Source organism: Passer montanus, unplaced genomic scaffold (assembly GCF_014805655.1).
Source record: "Passer montanus isolate IOZ18808 unplaced genomic scaffold, ASM1480565v1 scaffold177, whole genome shotgun sequence".
Lineage (NCBI taxonomy): Eukaryota > Metazoa > Chordata > Aves > Passeriformes > Passeridae > Passer > Passer montanus.
This window is the reverse complement of record NW_024365048.1, coordinates 125,585-144,361: the sequence shown is the minus strand read 5'-3', so window position 1 is coordinate 144,361 and position 18,777 is coordinate 125,585. Positions and strand designations below refer to the sequence as shown.

Genomic DNA, 18,777 nt, shown 5'->3' with positions numbered 1-18,777 from the left:
GGGGCCCTGAGGAGGGGAGGGGGGGAACTGGGTGGGATTGTGGGGACACACGCGGCCTGTGGGACTTCTGCCCCTGGGGCCTGGGGGGCTCAGCCCCACAGGGAATCCAGCCCCATGGATGGGGGGGCTCAGTCCCACCCCTACCCCACAGATGGGGGGGCCTAGCCCCATGGATGGGGAGCTCAGCCCCACGGATGGGGTCCCTTAGGTCCCACCCCAGCCCCACAGATGGAGGTGAGTGGCACCATCCCACCTCCCTGCCCTCCCTGCGTGTGAGGCCTAAAGGGGGACGAGGGAGCAGGGTCCCACCATGGCACCACCGTGGAGCACAGCCACCTCTGGGACCCGTCCTGCCCCACGCTGGGGCACAGTCTCCCCTGGGACCCACCCTCTCTCCCTGCCGTGGGGTACAGCTGCTAACAGGACCTCACCCACCCTGCAGTGGGGCACAGCCACTCCTGGGACCCCATCCCACCCAGCCATGGGGCACAGCCTCCACCAAGGCCCCCATCCCATCCCATCCCATCCCATCCCATCCCATCCCATCCCATCCCATCCCATCCCACTGTGCGGCACAGCCGGCCAGCCGGCCCCCGGCTCCCCCATTCCCACCCTGCTGTGGGGCACGGCTGCCCCTAGACGCCCACGCCGTGGGTGCCCTGTCCCACAGGTGCCAGGTGCTCAGCGGGTCCCGTTGCGCTCAGACCGCGGCCGTGGTTTATTGTCCCACCCGCGCTACATCCTAGGCTGGCCGGGGCCCCCGGCCCCCAGGGCAGAGCCAGCCCCACGGCAGGGGCGGCTGGGGGATAGCTGGGGGGCAGCCGGGGGTCCCGGGGCTGGGGCGGTGCCGGAGCCCCTCAGCTGGGGCCGACCTGGCTGGAGGACACCGAGGAGACCTCGGTGCGCTGGGCCGAGCTGGACACCTCGGAGTCGTCTGACATGGGCCGCCCGCACACCGTCTCCATGATGCAGGCGCGGAACTGCGGGGACACAGGTGACACGGGGTCACAGGAGAGGGGACAGCTCAGCCTGGGGGTCCTGTGTCCAGCCCTGGCACTGTGCTCACACCCTCAGATGCCACACTGGCCCCATCTGTCCCTGGGGTCACGGTACCCCCAGCCGTGCAAGTGCTCCTGGATACGCCATCCCCAGGTGTCCCTGGTCCCCCAATGTCCTTGGGCACCCCTGCGTGTCCCCGCTGCCCCAATGTCCTGGGGTGTCCCCATCTTCTCTGTGTCCCCCTTGCCAACGTCATCCCCTTATCCGAGTGTCCTGAGGTGTCCCCTCACACGGGTATCCCTGGGTGTTCCCCATGCTCGGGTCTCCCTGAGTGTCCCAGGTCCTCAGACATCCTCGGGCAGCCCTGGCTGCCCCCATCCCCAGGTGTCCCTGGGCGTCCCCCTCCCCGTGTCTCTGCGGGTGTCCCGCTGTCGCCGGTGTCACCTGTTTGTTCATGAAGCAGTAGATGATGGGGTTGTAGACGCAGGAGCTCTTGGAGAAGAAGGCAGGGATGGTGACGAGGCGCAGGTCGATGCCGTGCTCGCGGTTGTTCACCATGTACATGGCCAGCGCCGCGTAGGGCACGTAGCACATGCAGAAGGAGCCCACCATGACCACCACCATGCGCGACACCTCCCGCTCCGCCTTCTGCGTCGTGGCTGACTCCTGCTGCTGCGCCGCCACCTGCCACGGGGACAGGGACACCTCGGGCCTGCCCGGGCTCCTGACCCCTGCCCAGGCTCCCGACCCCTGCCCATGCCCTGTGCTGCCCCCCGACCCCTGCCCATGCTCCTGCCCAACCTTCTGTCCAAGTAACCTCCCCTCCCTTCCTGCATCCCTTCATCCCTCCAGTCACCTCTCCCTCCTTCCTGCTCCCCATCCTGCCCTCCCTCCCTGCTCACAGTCACTTCTCCATCCCTGTTCTCTCCCTCCCTCCCTCCTGCCCCCCAGCCCCTCTCCACTCTCCGTCCCTCACTCTCAGCCACAGGTGTGCCTGACCCCAATGCCCCCCGTGCCCCCTGTGCCCCCCATGCCCCCGGGACTCACGGCCCGCAGGGCGCTGAGCAGCTGGGAGTAGGAGAAGATGATGAGGGAGAGGGGGACGATGAAGCAGAAGATGAAGAGGAACCAGGTGTAGTACTCGCTCTTGTACTTGGTGCCCACCGTGTACCAGTCAGGGCCGCAGGAGCACTGCAGCCCCTCGGGGATGTACCTGCAGACCTGTGCTCAGCCCCCACTCTGCACCGTGGGGCACCTCCCAGTGCCCCCACAGCACCCCGTGGCACTTGTGGTGCCTCAAGCACTCACCTGGCACCCCCAGGACCCTCCACTTGCCACCCGGTTCCACCCCCTGTCCCCCACACCCTCTGTGTCCCACCTGCTCCAGCCGAAGAAGGGCGGGATGGCGACGCCGACGCCGATGATCCAGGTGGCCGCCACCACCAGCAGCGCGTGGCGGGAGTTGAAGCGGAAGTTGCCGAAGGGTTTGCAGATGACGATGTAGCGCTCGAAGGCCAGGAAGGCCAAGGACCACCCTGTCACCAGCCCTGGCGGAACAAGGTCACCACTGGCCTCACACAACCGCCCATGGCCACCAGGGCTGGGGGTCACTGCAATTCCCAAAGCCCCCCGGTCACCCCTGTCACCCCAAGTCCTATGACCCTGGTAGAATGTAGTGATCACCCCTCCCTTCAGGCCTCGGTGGTCACCCCGGCTCCTCCAGCCACCACAGATCACAGGGCTCAACCCTACCCATGGCCTTTACCCATTTTGCCACCTTCAGCCCCACCAGACCCCAATGATCACCCCAACTTCCCCAGCCCCAGAAGAACAGGATGGTCACCCCCACTTCCAGCTCCACCAGACCCCAGTGGTCACCCCAACTCCTATAGTCCCACCAGACTACAGTGGTCAACTCCTAAAGGTCCAGAAGGTCACCCCAATGCCTGCCCCCCCGCAGCCCGTGGTGGTCACCCCAACTCCCAAATCCTTAGCAGAATGTGGTGGTCAACAATACCTTGAGCCCATGGTGGTCACCCCCACTCCCACAGCCCCAGGAGATCACTGTGGCCACCTCTGGCCCCAGCAGCCCCCAGCGGTCACTCCATCGTGTCTGGCCGCAGCAGCCTGAGCGCCCCATGGTCCCCTCGTACCTCCGGTGGCCCCCGCAAAGCCCTCAAAGGCACACATGTGCTTCCCGAAGACAAAGTATCCCTGGGAGCTGGCCACGAAGACGGTGAAGATGCAGAAGACGCAGCACATGAGGCCGCTGACGGAGATGTTCACCAGGATGTAGTTGAGCGGCTGCCGCAGCTTCTTGTACTTGATGGTGACGATGAGGACGATGGCGTTCAGGGGGGTGCCCGCCACGAACACCAGGCCCATGAAGATGGTCTGCAGGTAGAAGGCCCACATGGGCGCGATGTGGTACTGGGGCCCATCCCAGGGCCCCACCGACGACTGGTTCTTGAACAGGTAGAACTCTTCCTCGTCCATGGCGGCGGTGGCGGGGGGGGCCGCCCACCCCCCTGATATACCCTGCGCCCCCAAAGCTGCTTAGGGGGGATCAGGGCTCAGCCCGGCCAAACTTGGGGATTAGGGTGGGCTAAACCGGGCTCAGCCCCTAATCGGCCCCCTGAGCCGGGTCGAGCCGATTGCCGGTGCTCTGGAGGATTTGGGGGGGGCAGAAGGGCTCCCCCCAACATCTGGGTATGGGGAGGGTCCCCAGGGGTCTCCAAGCTTGATCCTGTTCCTCCTGGGGTGTTCAGGTGTCCCCAGGTGTTCCCAAGCCCAAGTCTTGGTCCCACCACAACGGCCAGAGGTCCCCAACCTTAGTCCTGATCCCACTGGGGTCCTCAGTGTGCCCCGGGGGTCCCCAAGCTCTGTCCTGGTCACCCCCAGAATGGCCAGGTGTCCCCAGGGGTCCCCAGGTGTCTCCTGCCTTGATCCCACGCCCCCAGGATGGCCCAGCCCTGGATGCCTTGGGAAGAACTCGGAGTTTCCCTCATGAGCTCACTCCCTGTCCCCCCCCAGCACCCCAGGGTGCCTCCCAAGTGTCCCCCCCCTCAAGCGATTGTTCCCAGTTCTGGGCTTGGGGGATTCCTGTGCTGGGGAGACCCCCAGTGAGGTGGGGGGATTCTGGGGGTATCAAGGGGTGGGGGGGAAGACTGGGGGGCACTGCTGGAGGTGGGGTGTCTGAGAGGGGGTGCTCATTTTGGGGGTGCAGTGCTGGGGGGTCATTGATGGCGGCTCACTTTGGGGATGCGCTGCTGGCACTCAAGTCCCAAAAGACTCCCAGCGTTTCCTGCCCTCCCTCCCCCCTTCCCCTCCCTCCCCCGGCCTGTGGCACCCCCGGGGAACAGGAAGGATGAGCAGAAGCTGCTTAGGGGGGGATTACAGGGCCCCCCCGGGCTGGGGGTGCCTATAAAGGCCGGTGCAGGATCTGCACTGTGGCACTGGGGACCCCCAGGGAAGGGGGAGCTCAGTCAGGGGGAGAGGGACATGTCCAGGGGACACTGTGGCCCTGGGGAGTGTGTGTGGGGTGCCCACCCTGGGGTGCCCTGGGGCACCCTGGCGCTCTGTCCAGCTCTGGGGCAGAGATGGGGCCAGGGGGGCTCAGGGACGGGCCAGGGATGGGGCCAGGGGAGGAGCAGGGGTATTGGGTGGGCACCCAGCCCATGTTTTACTGGGCTGTGCTGGGCTGTACTGGGCCATATTGGCCTGTGCTGTACTGGTTTGTACTGGGCTGTACTGGTTTGTGCTGGGCTGTACTGGTTTGTACTGGGCTGTGCTGGACTACACTGGGCTGCACTGCGCTGTATTGTGCCACGGGATTGTCCTGTGTCCTGTTGGGTTGTACTGGGTCTGGTCATACTGGACCAGGCTGTACTGGGCTCAGCAGGGCCGTACTGGGCTGTACTGGGCCAGGTCAGCTCTGCTGGTGCTGTACTGGGCATCCCCACGGCGGGGCACCCCCAAATGTGTGCCACAGGGTGGTGACCCAGGGGACAGACACCCCACAGAGGGTCCCCGTGTGCTCGCCGTGTCCCCTGTGGAGCTGTGGTCACTGGGCCGGGGGCTGCAGGGGGGACACGGGCAGGGCGTGGGGGCCACGGCACAGCCGGGGCACGATGGCAGCAGCCAGGCTCGGCAGGGCTGCCCCAGAGCTTTGGGTGCCCAAGAAGGGCTGGAGGTGCTCTCAGGGCTCCGGGACAAGGGGGGCTCAGGCACGGCCGGGGCTGGATGGGCTGGGTGGGTGGGATGGGATGGGCTTTTCCAGCCCCAGGGATCCTGGGATGCTGGGGTGGCAGCCGTGGAGTGGGGAAGGGACTCGGGGGTGCTGCTGAGCTGCAGGAGGTGCTGGGCGTGGAGCCCTGGGGGCTGCAGCACCGGCACCGCCAGCCCTGCCGGGACCCCCAGCACCCACCAGCGCCCACCAGTACCGGGAGCACCTGCTGGTACCGGGAGCACCCACTGATATACTGCCAGCACCCACCGGTACTGGGAGCACCCGCTGGTACTGGGAGCACCCACCAGTACTGGCAGCACCACCTCCACACGGGACCCCCGGCCCCCAGCGCTGCCTCCTGCCCCTCACGGGACTCCCAGGGCCCCAGGTCGCTGCTCCGGTGCCCTCCTGGGTGTGGCCTCGCACATGTCCCTGCTGTCCCCAAGGCCACGTTCCCTGTGTCCCTGTGTCCACTCGGCCCTCGTTCTCCTGTCCCTTGTGCCCCTCAGCCCTGGCCCCCTTGTCCCCAGTGTCCCCCGTTCCCCTCTCTGTGTCCCCAGGCTGCGGTGGCCCCCTCCCCATGTCACCCACCCTGAGTGCCCGAGGACACCCAGAGCCAGGGGCAGGCTGGGGGACACTGGGCTCAGGGTGTCCCCAGAGGCAGCAGGGGCTCTGCCCTGTGTCCCCTCCCCAGAAGACACTGGCGGGGTCAGGTCCTTTGTCCCCTCATCGTGGCCTCCACCATCATCATCCTCTGCCCCGGCTGCGGCAGAACCGAGACCCCGGGGGGCTCTGGGACCCCCCTGGGTCCCCCCGACCTGCCCCAGCAGCATCCTGAACCCCCATCTGGACTGCACTGACCCCCCCGCCGTGCCCCGACTGCTCAGACCCCCCTGGACCCCCCAGGACCCCTCCAAACATCCTGACCCCACCTCCCAGCCCACCCCGACCCCCCACAATCCACTCGCTCCCCTTCCCACACCTGCCGGGGGTTTGGGGGTTCTGCTGGGGGACCCTGTCGCGTTCCGCCCCCGCCCGGTGCGTGCCCCCCTGCCCGGGGTATTTTGGGTGATGATGTGTTGGGGTGCCCCCCCACCGCGTGCCCCCCCGGGTATTTTGGGTGCCGGTGCGTGGCTCTGACTCGGCAGGTTATTTTTAGGTGTTGGCGCAGGCGCCGCCGCGTCACCCCCCCCACGTCACCCCCCCACGTCACCCCTTGTCACCCGTTGTCACCTCGGGGTGCACCCGCACCGCCCCCCCTCCTTGGAAGCTTCCAGGGAACAGGGCACCGGAACAGGGGGAACACGATACTCCCCGAATCGCCCCCCCAAAAGGACCCAGATGTGGGTCACCCAAGGGTCCCCCCGCCCCTCCCCAGGGCGCTGAGGAGGCCTCGGGAGGCTGGAATGGGGGGGGGGGGGGGGACACAAGAGAAATTCGGGGGCAGCAGGGTTCAGGGCGCACCCCAAATTTGACCGAGCCCCCTCCCCAAGCATGTGCCACTGCCATGGGGAAACTGAGGCACGGCCAGGGGGACCCACGGCTGGAGTCACTGGGGGGGAGTGGGGCGCAACCGGGGGGTTTGGGTGGGGGTTCCACGGCTGGGTGGTTCTGGGTGGGGGGTCCCGGTGGGCTTCCCCGGAGGGGATCCTGGGGGGTCTGTGGGATCTCGGCTGTGCCCCTCGGGGCTGGGGGAGAGTTTTATGTGAGTTATTGTTGGGGTTCCCAAGGGGGAAGGGATGAGTGAGGGGGTTCCGAGCAAGTTGGGGGGCGTCTTTGGGGGGGGTTGGGGTGCTTTGTACTGTGGGGGGCTGCGGTATTGGGGTGTCTTCAGTGTTGCTGTCAGGCCCCAGCCCACCGGCCCCCCCCCCCCCCCCCGGGGGGGGGGGGGGGGCCGGGGGGGGGGGGGGGGGGGGGGGGGGGGTGTGACACAAGAGAGATTCGGGGGCAGCAGGGTTCAGGGCGCACCCCAAATTTGACCGAGCCCCCTCCCCAAGCATGTGCCACTGCCATGGGGAAACTGAGGCACGGCCAGGGGGACCCACGGCTGGAGTCACTGGGGGGGAGTGGGGCGCAACCGGGGGGTTTGGGTGGGGGTTCCACGGCTGGGTGGTTCTGGGTGGGTGTTGGGGTGTCAAGTACAGGTGTACAAGATAACGGAGTGTTGGGGTGCCTGGGCTACAGGGTGCTGAGGTTTCGGGGTGTCGAGGATGCAGGTATTTGGGATTATTTGGGGTGGATTCTGGAGTTTGGGGGTACATAGATTTTGGGGTGCCAGAGTTTCGGGAGTGTCTGGGTGTCAGGATTTGGGGTACCAGAGTTTCAGTGTAGGGAGGCTGGGGTACCTCGGGGCCGAGGTTTGGGGGTGCTTAGGTTTGGGGGTGCCAAATTTTAGTCGTGCCAGCGGTTCAGTGTGCAAAGTTTGGGGGTGCCAATGTCTGGGGGCAGGGGTTCCGAGGTGCCAGAGTTTAGGAGTTTGTGACACTGGACTTCAGGGAATTTGGGGAGTTTTGGGGTGTCGGGGTGCCAGTGTCTGGGAGTCTGTGGGTGCCGGCGTTTTGGGGTGTTTGTGAGTGTCGGTGTTTGGGTGTGCCGGTGTTTGAGGTTACAGAGGTTTTAGGGATGTCAGAGGTGTGGGGGTGCTGATGTCTGTGCGGTTTTGGAACTGCCGTGGTTTGGGGGTGCCGGGGTTCGGGGGAGCCTTGGTCGGGGAGTGCCGAAGTCGGGGGCTCCGGGGTGTGCTGGGATCCCGGGTTCCGGGAGGTGCCGGACGCCGGGGTTTTGGGGGTGCCGGAGGGCGAGGTTGGAGGGGTGCCGGAGGCCGGGGCTCCGAGGTTTGGGGAGTGCCGAAGCCCGGCGGTTTTGGGGGTGCCGCTGTCTGCGGTCCGGTGTGAGGCCGGGGCTGTAAATAGCGAGGGCCTGGCCCCCCACCCCCGGCCGGCCGGGCGGTCTTTCCGTCCCTCCGGCTCGGTCCCTCCCCGGGACGGGGCGGGCCGGGCCGGGGCAGCGCTTAAAGCCGCCGCCGCCCCCGGCCCCGCCACTTGCCGCCGTCGCCCCTGGCCCAGGAGCGCTCCTGGACGCACCGCGATCACACGGGACCCCGCCGCGGACCGCCGCTCCGGGAACTAATCGGGAACCGACCCGGGAACCCACCGGACCGCCCAGCCCTCCGGGACCCGCCGCTCCGCTCCGGGAGCCCACCGGGAACCGGCCCCACCACCGGGAATTGCACCGGGACAGACCCAGGACACCAGCCCCGACCCCGGCAATAGGGACCCCCACCCAGGACACCGGTACCGAGCAGCGAACCCCTCGGGGGACAGCGGGACTGAGACGGGACCCCGTCCTCAGGCACCCCTCCTGACCCCGGCAACCGGGACCCTCCCTGGGCACCGGGACTGACCGAGGACACCGTCCCCCATCGCCGGGAACTGGGACCCCATCCAGGACACAGACACCCACCCGGACCCCTGCCCAGGAACCGGGACTGACCCAGGACGCCATCCCCCAGCACCGGGACCCACAGCGGGCACCAGCACCGACCCAGGGCCCCACCCGGGACGCCAGCTCTGACCCAGGACACCTTCCCCGACCCAGGACACCAGGCCCCAGTGCCAGCTGTGCCACCGGGACCGAGAATCCCCACCCCGGGCACCCACAGGATCCCCACGGGACACCGGCACCGATTTGGGACCCACACCCAAGATACCAGGATCCTTCCAGGACACTGGGACTGACCCACGACCCCCACCCAGCACAAGTGACCCAGGACTCCCCCCCCACCCACTCAGGACCCTCCACACCACCCAGGAACCCCCCTGCCCATCGAGGACCCCCCGACCCCTCCAGGATGAACTCTACTTACGAGGCAGCACCGGGTGAGGACCCCGAGGAGCTCCCGGCCACCGAGAAGGACCTTGCGGAGGACGCGCCCTGGAAGAAGATCCAGCAGAACACGTTCACGCGCTGGTGCAACGAGCACCTCAAGTGCGTGCAGAAGCGCATCGTGGACCTGCAGCGCGACCTGAGCGACGGGCTGCGCCTCATCGCGCTGCTCGAGGTGCTCAGCCAGAAGAAGATGGGGCGCAAGCACCACCCGCGCCCCAACTTCCGCCAGATGAAGCTGGAGAACGTCTCGGTGGCCCTCGAGTTCCTGGAGCGGGAGCACATCAAGCTGGTGTCCATTGGTGGGTGTGCATGGGGGGACAGTGTTCATGGGGGTGGGCAAGGGGCGTGTGGGGGAAAGGGGAGCGGGAGCGGTGGGTGTGCAAGGGCAGGGGCAGGGGCGGCACTCTGGGACGAGGGTGGCTGTGGGTACAGAGTGAGGATGGGGCTGGCGGTGAGCGTGCAAGGACAAGGCCAATGGACAAATGAGGATGAGGAATGAGTGTGCATGATGGGGGGATGGGAAATTGAGGGTGAGTGTACAAGGGCAGGGGTGGACAAGTGAGGACATGGGTGAGTGTGTAAAGGGAGGGGATGGATGGGTGTGAACAGGGTGAGGGTGCAGCGGTGGGGAATGGAGGAGTGGGAGTGAAGTGTGAGTGTGCCAGGGGCACGATGGACAAATGAGGACGGCCCCGCGGGTGAGGGTGCAAGAGTAGGGTGATGGATGGATGAATGGGCATGGAGGATGTGTGCAAGAGCACAGACGAGAACGGGGATGAATGTGCAAGGGGAGGGTGACAGGAGCAGGAGCGGGATGAGTGCGGGAGCGGTGGAGGAATGGCAGTGGGGGTGAGCGTGCAAGGCGGGAGGCACGGCGGGCGAGCGTGCGAGGGGCGAGCGTGCGAGGGCGGTGCGGTGCGGGCCCGGGCCGCGCGGGGCCGTGCGGAGCGGAGCAGGAGCGGGATGAGTGCGGGAGCGGTGGAGGAATGGCAGTGGGGCTGAGCGTGCAAGGCGGGAGGCACGGCGGGCGAGCGTGCGAGGGGCGAGCGTGCGAGGGCGGTGCGGTGCGGGCCCGGGCCGAGCGGGGCCGTGCGGGGGGGCTGAGCTCACGCTTGGCGCGGGGCCGGGGCGCTGAGCTCACGCGCGGGGGGGCCCGGCCGCACACCGCCCACCCCTCGCCGGGCCCCAGCGCCCACCCCCTCCCGACAGCTGCAGGGTGACCCCCCCGGCACGGGGAGGGCGTGCGGCCCCCCCGCACACACGCCCGGCCCGGGGGGTGCGAGACCCCTCCCGCCGTGTCACCTCCCCCTCCCACGCGTGTCTTTGCCCCCTCGCGGGACCCCCCCAGATGTGACCCCAAGTTTTGGGGGTCTCCCAGGTGTTGCCCCCCGGGGGTCCCGGCGGGGAGGGGTTTGTCCCGCCCGCTCCCACATCTCCCCCATTTCCTCCCTGAAACGCGATCGCTCGTGGGGGGAAGTGGCGGGGGAGGGGAGCGGGGGAGGGTCCGCTCCGCAGGGCGGTGGGGGAGGGAGCGGGATGCCTTGGGCCCCCCTCCCCCCAGCCCTCCCTGCCTCAGTTTCCCCGTGGTGGCACTCCAGGAATCCCTTGGGAAGGTCAGGGGTGTGGCGCTCCAGGGCGCTCACTTGGGGACCCCCGGGTGCTGCCAGGGTTGTGCCCCCACCAGGCGCTTCCCGGCGGGTGCTGGGGTCCCTGCAGGGTGTGCTGTCGTGGGGTCACCCTCCCTCCTGCGCCCCGGGATGTCCCCAGGCAGGTGTTGGGGTGCAGGGTCCCGTGGCACTGCCTGGGCTGTCGGGGTGCCCCGACACGGGTGCTGGGTCCGCCCCGTTGTGCCGGGGTGTCAGGGGTCCCCGTGGCGGTGCTGTGGGGTTTCGGGGTGCCCCAGGCGGGTCCTCCCATTATCGCCCCTTCCCGCGGACCGTCGGACGGGACCCTGCGGCTGATCCCGGTCTCGCGGCTCTCAGGGGGCGGGGGTCCCTCCAGCGGGGCCCACAGGGTGTCGGGGTGCCCCGGGGGGAGTCCCGAGGGATCTCGGGGTTCAGCCCCCCCGTTTCTCCCCCACAGACAGCAAAGCAATTGTGGACGGGAACCTGAAGCTGATCCTGGGGCTGATCTGGACCCTCATCCTGCACTATTCCATCTCGATGCCTATGTGGGAGGAGGAGGAGGACGACGAAGGCCGCCACCAGACCCCCAAGCAGCGGCTGCTGGGCTGGATCCAGAACAAGGTGCCGCAGCTGCCCATCACCAACTTCAACCGCGACTGGCGCGACGGGAAAGCGCTGGGAGCGCTGGTGGACAACTGCGCCCCGGGTGAGCGGCGGGGCCGGCCGGGGGAAGGACCGGGGCGGGGACAAATGGGGGGAAAACTGCGCCCCGGGAGAGGGGCAGGAGGGGGCGCAGGGGTACGGGGGGTGCGGGGTGCGGGCTGGCTCGGGGGCACCAGGCGCAGATGGGGGGTCAGGACGGGGGTGCGCCCCTGACCCTTCTGGCCCCGCAGGTCTGTGCCCAGACTGGGAGAAGTGGGACCCCAACAAGCCGGTGCAGAACGCTCGGGAGGCCATGCAGCAGGCAGACGACTGGCTGGGAGTCCCGCAGGTACGGGCACGGTGGGGGCGTGGGGGCCCTGCGGGTCTCCCAGGAACATGGTGGGGGGACACTGGCACTCGCCCAGGTGTGGTGCAGGGCAGGAACGGGGGTGGGGGGCACTGGGAGAGGATGCTGGGGGTGCTAGGGCATGTCTGGGGGGTGTCCTTGGGGATCCACAGGGGCCCAGGGCATTGGGGTACCCCATGGCACCTGTGGGTGTGGTAGGGGTGTGGGGTGTTCTCCAGTGCGCCAAGGAGGGTCCGATGGGTGTTGGGGTCTCAGGAGGGTCAGGCCGGTGTCAGGGGCCTCTCCTGGTAGTGGGGAGCGTGGTGGGGGGATCCCCAGCAGGGTCCCCTGGGTGGGAGTGCCAGCAGGGTCTGACAGGCGTTGGGCTTCCCCGCCAGGTGATCGCCCCCGAGGAGATCGTGGACCCCAACGTGGACGAGCACTCGGTGATGACGTACCTGTCGCAGTTCCCCAAGGCCAAGCTCCGTCCGGGGGCCCCCGTGCGCCCCCGTCTCCCCGAGCCCGGCCGCGCGCGCGCCTACGGGCCCGGTACGGGGCTCGGGGGGCGTGGGGCAGCTGGGCTCCCAGCACGGGGGTGGCAGGGGTGGAGGCTTGTGGGGGCACCAGGGGCTGGCAGAGGTGGGACATGGGGCACAACAGGGGCACGGAGCCCACGCAGGGGCAGCTCAGGGGCACATGGGGACTGGCACAGGGGGCACACAGGGAGGGTGCTGGGTGGGGGCCACGGGGGGCTTTGGAGCCCAGCACAAGAGAGTACCTGGGGGCTGTGGCTGTCAGGGCATGAGAGCAACAATGGGCCTCCCCCAAGCCCAGGGACTCCTCTCCAGTCCTGGGGTGTCCTGTGCCCAGGGACACCTGAGGGAAACCCCAAGGTTCCCACTGCCCACCTGGGGCTCCCCAGGAGTCCCCCTATGAGCAGGGACCCCTCAAAGTCCTGTCAGGCTCAGCTGCCCATACTCAGGAGACCACCGTTGACACTCTGGACCCCCCTGCTGCCACCAAGGACAACCTGGGGGCCCAAAGTCCTGGGGGGTTATGGACCCCCCCTGCTACCACCAAGGACAACATGGGCCCCCCCTGACTCCCCCCACCCTGCAGGCATCGAGCCCCAGGGGAATGTGGTGCTGCGCCCTGCCCAGTTCACAGTGGAGACCCTCGAGGCGGGCGTGGGCGAGGTCCTGGTCTACGTTGAGGACCCCGAGGGACATACTGAGGAGGTACAGGGGGCCCTGGCCCCCCCTCTGGGGGTTCCCCCAGTCTCCCTCTCTGGAAGGCCTCCCCACCAGTGCCCCAGCTCTGTGTCACCCCCTTCCCCTGATTTTGGGGTCTCTTCCCACCGCAGGCCAAGGTGGTCCCCAACAATGACAAGAAGCGAACGTACAGCGTCACCTACGTCCCCAAGGTTGGGGGGCTGCACAAGGTGAGCCCCTTGGTGACCCCCCCAAAGGCAACCCTTCTGTGACATCTCCTTGCTACCCTCCCTGCAACACCCCCTGCAATACCCCCATGACATGCTCCCTGCGATGTCCCTGTGAGATCCCCACCCTGTGACACCCCCACTTTGTGATACCCCCACCCCATGATACCCCCATCCCGTGACACCCCCACATCTCAGAGTGGTGGCTGCCCCTCCCACGCCTCCCCACCAAGGGGAATGGGGGCACCTGGCACAGTGGGGTTTGGGGGTCCCTAGGGGGTCCCTAAGGATCTCTGGGGGCTCCCCTTGGGGTCCCTGGGGATGGCACTGGGTGTCCCTGGGGTGTGTCAGGTGCTGTCTCCATGGGGATCCATGGAGGGTGTCCCTGGGGTGTGGTGCAGCCGTGGGGCCGTGTCCCCTGACACCCTCGGTGTCCCCGTGCCCTGCAGGTGACAGTGCTGTTCGCGGGGCAGAACATCGACGGGAGCCCCTTTGGGGTGAATGTGGGCATGGCCCTGGGCGACGCCAGCAAGGTCACGGCACGCGGGCCCGGCCTGGAGCCCGTGGGCAACGTGGCCAACAAGGCCACCTACTTCGACATCTACACTGCAGGTGGGGGCACCGGCGGGCTGGGGGTCTCTGGGGACATGCCTTCGTGGTGCCATGGCCGTGACATGACCCAGAGGCTTTGAGGACATGTCCTTGTGGTGGTGTGGCTGACATGACTTGCTGGCACTGTCCGTGTCCTCATGATGACATGGGGTGGCCTGGTGGCTCTGGAGATGTGTCCTTGGAGTGGCAGGGCCATGGCATGACCATGGTGGCTTGGGGACACCTCATTCTTATTCCAGGGCCACAGCATGGCCAGGTGGCTCTGGGGACGTGTCCTCAAGGTGGCCTCGATGTAGCATGGCCAGGTGGCTCTGGGAACATGCCTTCGTGGTGCCATGGCCATGGGGTGGTCTTGGTCTTACGGCGGCAGGGCCATGGCATGGCAAGTGGCACCAGGACTGTGTCCTTCTTGTGCCGTGGCCATGGGTGGTCTGGTGGCCGTGGGGCCATGTCAGGGTGACAGGGCCATGGCATGGCAGGGTGACTCTGGGGACGTGTCCTCACGGTGGCCTGGCCGCGGGTCTGAGCGCGTGTCCTGGTGATGACAGGGGCTGGCCCGGGCGATGTGGGGGTGGTGATCACGGACCCCCAGGGCCGCCGGGACACCGTGGAGGTGATGCTGGAGGACAAGGGGGACAACGTGTTCCGCTGCACCTACCGGCCCGTCCTCGAAGGGCCACACACCATCTGTGTCACCTACGCTGGCGCCCAGGTGCCCAGGAGCCCCTTCACTGTCAACGTGGCTGAAGGTGAGGCTCCCTCCTGGGTCCCCACGGGGCTCCATAACATTTGTGGTCCCTGTAGCTAATGACACCTGTCAGCAGCCCCATGTCACCCAGCTGTGACCACGGTGGCCCCAAGGCACCCAGTGGTGACCGTGGTGGTCCATGACACCAGTAAGTGACCACGAGTGAACCCATGGTCCCCTCACACTCCCCAGGGTGTCCCTCTGGCACCCCTGTCCCCAGAGTGTGCCCAGGGGTTGGTTCCTTGTGCCCCTGAGGGTACCATGGCACTCCCCTGTGCCCAGGGCATCCCCAAGGCATCCCCGTGGCCCCTCCCAGCCCTGGGACACCCCCTTCCTGTCCCTGGGGGTTCCCCAGGGTCCCCCGGTGCCGGGTGGGTGCTAATGGCAGTTTGCAGCCTGCACCCCCTCGGCGGTCCGGGCCACGGGCAGGGGGCTGCAGCCACGGGGGGTCCGAGTGCAGGACGTGGCCGACTTCAAGGTTCTGACACGGGGCGCGGGCAGTGGGGACCTGCGGGTGACACTGCGGGGACCAGGTACGTGTCACGTGTGGGAGCACGGCGGGCTGGCAGGCGGGGGCACCACGGGGCTGGCCACTGGAAGGGTGTGGGTAGGGTCCCACTGGGGGGGCCCGTGGGGTGGGTGTGTGGGTGGGGGTCCCCCATGGAGGGATGGATACAGATGGGGGACCCATGGGGGTCCAGGGCTGGGGACACCGAGGGGGTGGCCACGGGGAGGTGGGTGCATGGGCAGGGGTCCCCGAGGTTGTCCATGGAGCTTGGATGGTTTGGGGCCATCCTGGGGTTGGGGGCACCACGGGAGTGCACGGCTGGGGGTGCCCCTGGGGTGGGTGCCCCATCTGAGCCCCTCCACAGGGGGCACGGAGGAGCTGGTGACAGTGCGGGACGTTGGTGACGGCGTCTACGAGTGCGAGTACGTGCCGCGGGTGCCCGGCACCTACCAGGTGTCCATCACCTGGGGGGGCTACGCCATCCCCCGCAGGTCAGTGCCAGCACAGGGGTCCCGGCAGGGGGAAGGGACGGGGGTGGGCTTGTGCGGAAGGGGGGGGCGGGGGGAGATGTACAAGCCCTGCCCCTCCACCCTCCCCAGCCCTTCTGAGATGCAGGTGTCCCCTGGGGTGGGGGGTTTTGGGGAGTGTGGGGGCTGTGTGTGGGGTGAGGGTCCTTTCTCGTCCACCTGCACTGAGGTGCAGATGTCCTCCCAGCAGTGGGAGATATTTGGGGGGACTGGGGGTTACAGGTGTGTGCAGGTGCAGTGTGACCCCCTCCCTCCCATTCCCCCCAGCCCATTTGGGGTGCAGGTGTGTGAGGGGTGGGGGTGTGCAGGTCTGTTACAGCCCCTCACACCCATCTGTCCCCCCAGCCCGTTTGAGGTGCAGGTGTGTGAGGGGTGGGGGTGTGCAGGTGTGTTACAGCCCCTCACACCCACCTGTCCCCCCAGCCCGTTTGAGGTGCAGGTGTGTGAGGGGTGGGGGTGTGCAGGTCTGTTACAGCCCCTCACACCCATCTGTCCCCCCAGCCCGTTTGAGGTGCAGGTGTCTCCCCAGCCGGGGGCACAGAAGGTCCGGGCCTGGGGGCCGGGGCTCGAGGGCGGGGTCGTGGGGCGCCCTGCAGACTTTGTGGTCGAGGCCGTCGGCACTGAAGTGGGGACCCTTGGTGAGTGGGGGGCACATGGAGGTGGTGGGGACCCTGGGTGAGCCCTGAAGGGGGGGACATGGGGACAGGGTCAGGGGCACCATGGTGGGGATGTGGGGACAGGGCTGGGGGTTGTGTGGGGGGAACAGGGTGGGGAGCTATGTGGTGGGGACAAGGGCGTGAGTGGGTGGCACCCTGTTGGGGACATGTGGACAGAATGGGGGGCACCATGGGGCAATGTGGCATGTGGGGGGTGTCAGTGAGGTGGGGACTAGGGCACGGCGTGTGTGAAAACCCATGGGGGACATGGGTACAGCAGGAGGATGGACACCATAGTGGGGTCCCCCACTGCTGTGGTGACACAGGCATGCAGAGTGGTGACATGGGACAGGTTGGGGGTGGCCCCAGAGGGGTCGGGGGGACATGGGTGGTGCCACACTGGGGGGATGGTCACAGAGAGGGGACAATGGTCTGGGGATCCCCATGGGGGCACATGAAGACGTGTTAGGTGTCACCCTGCTGGGGGTATGGGCACAGAGCGGGAACAAGGACGAGGTCAGGGCCGTGGCACAGGCACAGGGTAACGGTGGCTGTGGTGTCCCCAGGGTTCTCCATCGAGGGCCCGTCCCAGGCGCGCATCGAGTGTGATGACAAGGGCGATGGCTCCTGCGACGTGCGCTACTGGCCCACGGAGCCAGGGCTCTACGCCGTGCACGTGGTCTGTGACGACGAGGACATCCGCGACAGCCCCTTCATGGCTGACATCCGCCCCGCGCCCCCCGACTCCTGGCCCGACAAGGTGCTGCCACCCGTGGCAACCCACGGATCCCGTTGTGCCTTTGTGCTCCTTAGCGCCCTGCCGTGCCCCCTTGCGCCCCATTACGCCTCACCCGTGGGTGCTGGGGCTGCCAGCCCCCACTGCATCCTTCTAACCCCCTGTCCACAGGTGAAGGCCTTCGGGCCGGGGCTGGAGCCCACTGGCTGCATCGTGGATCGCCCGGCCGAGTTCACCATTGACGCCCGTGGTGCCGGCAAGGGGCCCCTCAAGCTCTATGCACAGGTGGGAGCTGTGGGGGCTGTTGGGTGCTGCTGGGTGCTGTGAGTGACATTGGGTGGTGTTGAGTGCCTTTGAGTACTGTTGAACATTGCTGGGTTCCATTTAGTGTTGTTGGGCACCATTGGGTGCCCTAGAGCACTACTGGGTGCTGTTGAGCACCCTTGGGTGCCCATTGGCCAACGATGAGTACCATTGGGCACCCTTGGGTGCCATTGGCCAATGCTGAGTGCTGTTGGGCACCCTTGGGTGTCACTGGCCAATGCTGAGTGCCGTTGGGCACCCTCACCTCCCCCCTGCTGCTCACAGGACGCCGAGGGCTTCCCCATTGACATCAAGGTGAAGGACAACGGTGACGGCACCTTCCACTGTGTCTACGTCCCCACCAAGGCCATGAAGCACACAATCATCGTCGCCTGGGGTGGCGTCAACACCCCCAACAGCCCCTTCCGTGTGGGTGTCATGGGGGCCCCTGGGTGCTGGGGTGGCCGTGGGGGTCCCTTGAGGTGTAGGGAGGGGGTGCTCGTCTTGGAGGGTGTTAAGGTGTCAGATGTGGGGCACGGGAGTCCTGTGGGGATGGGGGTCAGGGTGGGGCTGGGGGTCCATGCAGTGATGTGGATGGAAATGGGGGTCCCATGAAGTGCTGGGCATGGGAGTCTGTGGAGTGGTTGGATGGAGGCAGGGTGCCAGTGGTGGGGCTGGAGGTCCCAGTCCCATGGGGTGCCAGGGAAAGAGGGGTCTGTGCCCCTGCCCCATGAGACACTGTGGGCCCGCAGGTGAGCGTGGGCGAGGGCAGCCACCCCAGCAGGGTGAAGGTGCACGGGCCAGGTGTGGAGAAGACGGGGCTGAAGGCCAACGAACCCACCTACTTCACCGTGGACTGCAGCGAGGCTGGACAGGGTGGGTGCAATGGTGGGGGGCACCCTGGAACTCCTCTGTGGGCATAAGGCTTGTGTCCCTGGGCCACCATCCCTAGTCCTGCACCCCTGGTTCTGGACCCTTACCCCCAGTCCTGCTCCGTCATTCCTGGATCAAGGGTCCTTCATTCTGGGCCCATCAGTTCTGGTCCTGGTCCTACATCCCTGAGCCTGCATCCCTGATCCTGGTGCATTGTCCCCTCCTGGTCCAGGATTCCTGGGCCTGCATCCCTGTTCCTGCACCTGCATCCCCGGTCCATTATCTCTGATCCTGGTCCATCAGTCCTGGTCCTGTCCATCACCTCCATTCCTGATCCAGCCCCCTGCTCCATCTGCCCAGTTCCACTCCTTGGTGTCCCCCTGCGGAGTGGGGGCCACTGACCCGGCCACCCCACAGGTGACGTCAGCATTGGCATCAAGTGTGCCCCAGGAGTGGTGGGGCCGCTGGAGGCTGACATCGACTTTGACATCATTAAGAACGACAATGACACCTTCACGGTCAAGTACACAGCGCCAGGCGCGGGGCTCTACACCATCATGGTGCTCTTTGCCAACCAGGTCAGGCTTCTGGGACGGCCCCACGTCCCGAGGGTCTGTCCCGCACTCTGTGGGTGCCCCCAGCCCCCGG

General features: G+C 67.3%; 2 protein-coding genes across 3 annotated transcripts in view; one reads left to right on the top strand and one right to left on the bottom strand.

Annotated features, from left to right (window-relative positions):
- Positions 1 to 705: 705 nt before the first annotated feature.
- Positions 706 to 3,495, bottom strand: OPN1SW (opsin 1, short wave sensitive). The gene is made up of 5 exons (XM_039704530.1): positions 3,153 to 3,495; positions 2,378 to 2,546; positions 2,047 to 2,212; positions 1,444 to 1,683; positions 706 to 980 (listed from the first exon to the last, which is right to left on the bottom strand). Exons 1-5 carry the CDS (start codon positions 3,493 to 3,495, stop codon positions 858 to 860), a joined length of 1,041 nt encoding a protein of 346 aa, XP_039560464.1. The 3' UTR covers positions 706 to 857.
- A 4,360-nt stretch (positions 3,496 to 7,855) lies between these two features.
- Positions 7,856 to 18,777, top strand: part of FLNC (filamin C) — a 29,301-nt gene continuing 18,379 nt past the window's right edge. Inside the window, exons 1-16 of one of the 2 annotated variants that reach the window (XM_039704520.1) lie at positions 7,856 to 9,414; positions 11,198 to 11,446; positions 11,634 to 11,731; positions 12,127 to 12,277; positions 12,848 to 12,966; positions 13,092 to 13,169; positions 13,616 to 13,778; positions 14,327 to 14,527; positions 14,922 to 15,059; positions 15,399 to 15,525; positions 16,063 to 16,199; positions 16,784 to 16,977; positions 17,125 to 17,238; positions 17,542 to 17,685; positions 18,009 to 18,132; positions 18,547 to 18,707. In XM_039704520.1, the coding sequence (XP_039560454.1) occupies positions 9,078 to 9,414; positions 11,198 to 11,446; positions 11,634 to 11,731; positions 12,127 to 12,277; positions 12,848 to 12,966; positions 13,092 to 13,169; positions 13,616 to 13,778; positions 14,327 to 14,527; positions 14,922 to 15,059; positions 15,399 to 15,525; positions 16,063 to 16,199; positions 16,784 to 16,977; positions 17,125 to 17,238; positions 17,542 to 17,685; positions 18,009 to 18,132; positions 18,547 to 18,707 (2,535 nt within the window). In that variant the 5' untranslated portion in view covers positions 7,856 to 9,077. The remainder of the gene's footprint in view (positions 9,415 to 11,197; positions 11,447 to 11,633; positions 11,732 to 12,126; positions 12,278 to 12,847; positions 12,967 to 13,091; positions 13,170 to 13,615; positions 13,779 to 14,326; positions 14,528 to 14,921; positions 15,060 to 15,398; positions 15,526 to 16,062; positions 16,200 to 16,783; positions 16,978 to 17,124; positions 17,239 to 17,541; positions 17,686 to 18,008; positions 18,133 to 18,546; positions 18,708 to 18,777) is intronic. The other variant, XM_039704519.1, reaches the window with a different exon arrangement.

What these genes read in the sequence shown, in the direction of transcription:
- OPN1SW (XM_039704530.1), bottom strand. Translation starts at nt 3,495, where the DNA reads ATGGACGAGGAAGAGTTCTACCTGTTCAAGAACCAGTCGTCGGTGGGG. An exon ending in CTTTGCGGGGGCCACCGGAG is followed by an intron (nt 2,547 to 3,152) that starts GTACGAGGGGAC and finishes TTGTTCCGCCAG; the next exon opens with GGCTGGTGACAGGGTGGTCC. An exon ending in TGCTCAGCGCCCTGCGGGCC is followed by an intron (nt 1,684 to 2,046) that starts GTGAGTCCCGGG and finishes TCCCCGTGGCAG; the next exon opens with GTGGCGGCGCAGCAGCAGGA.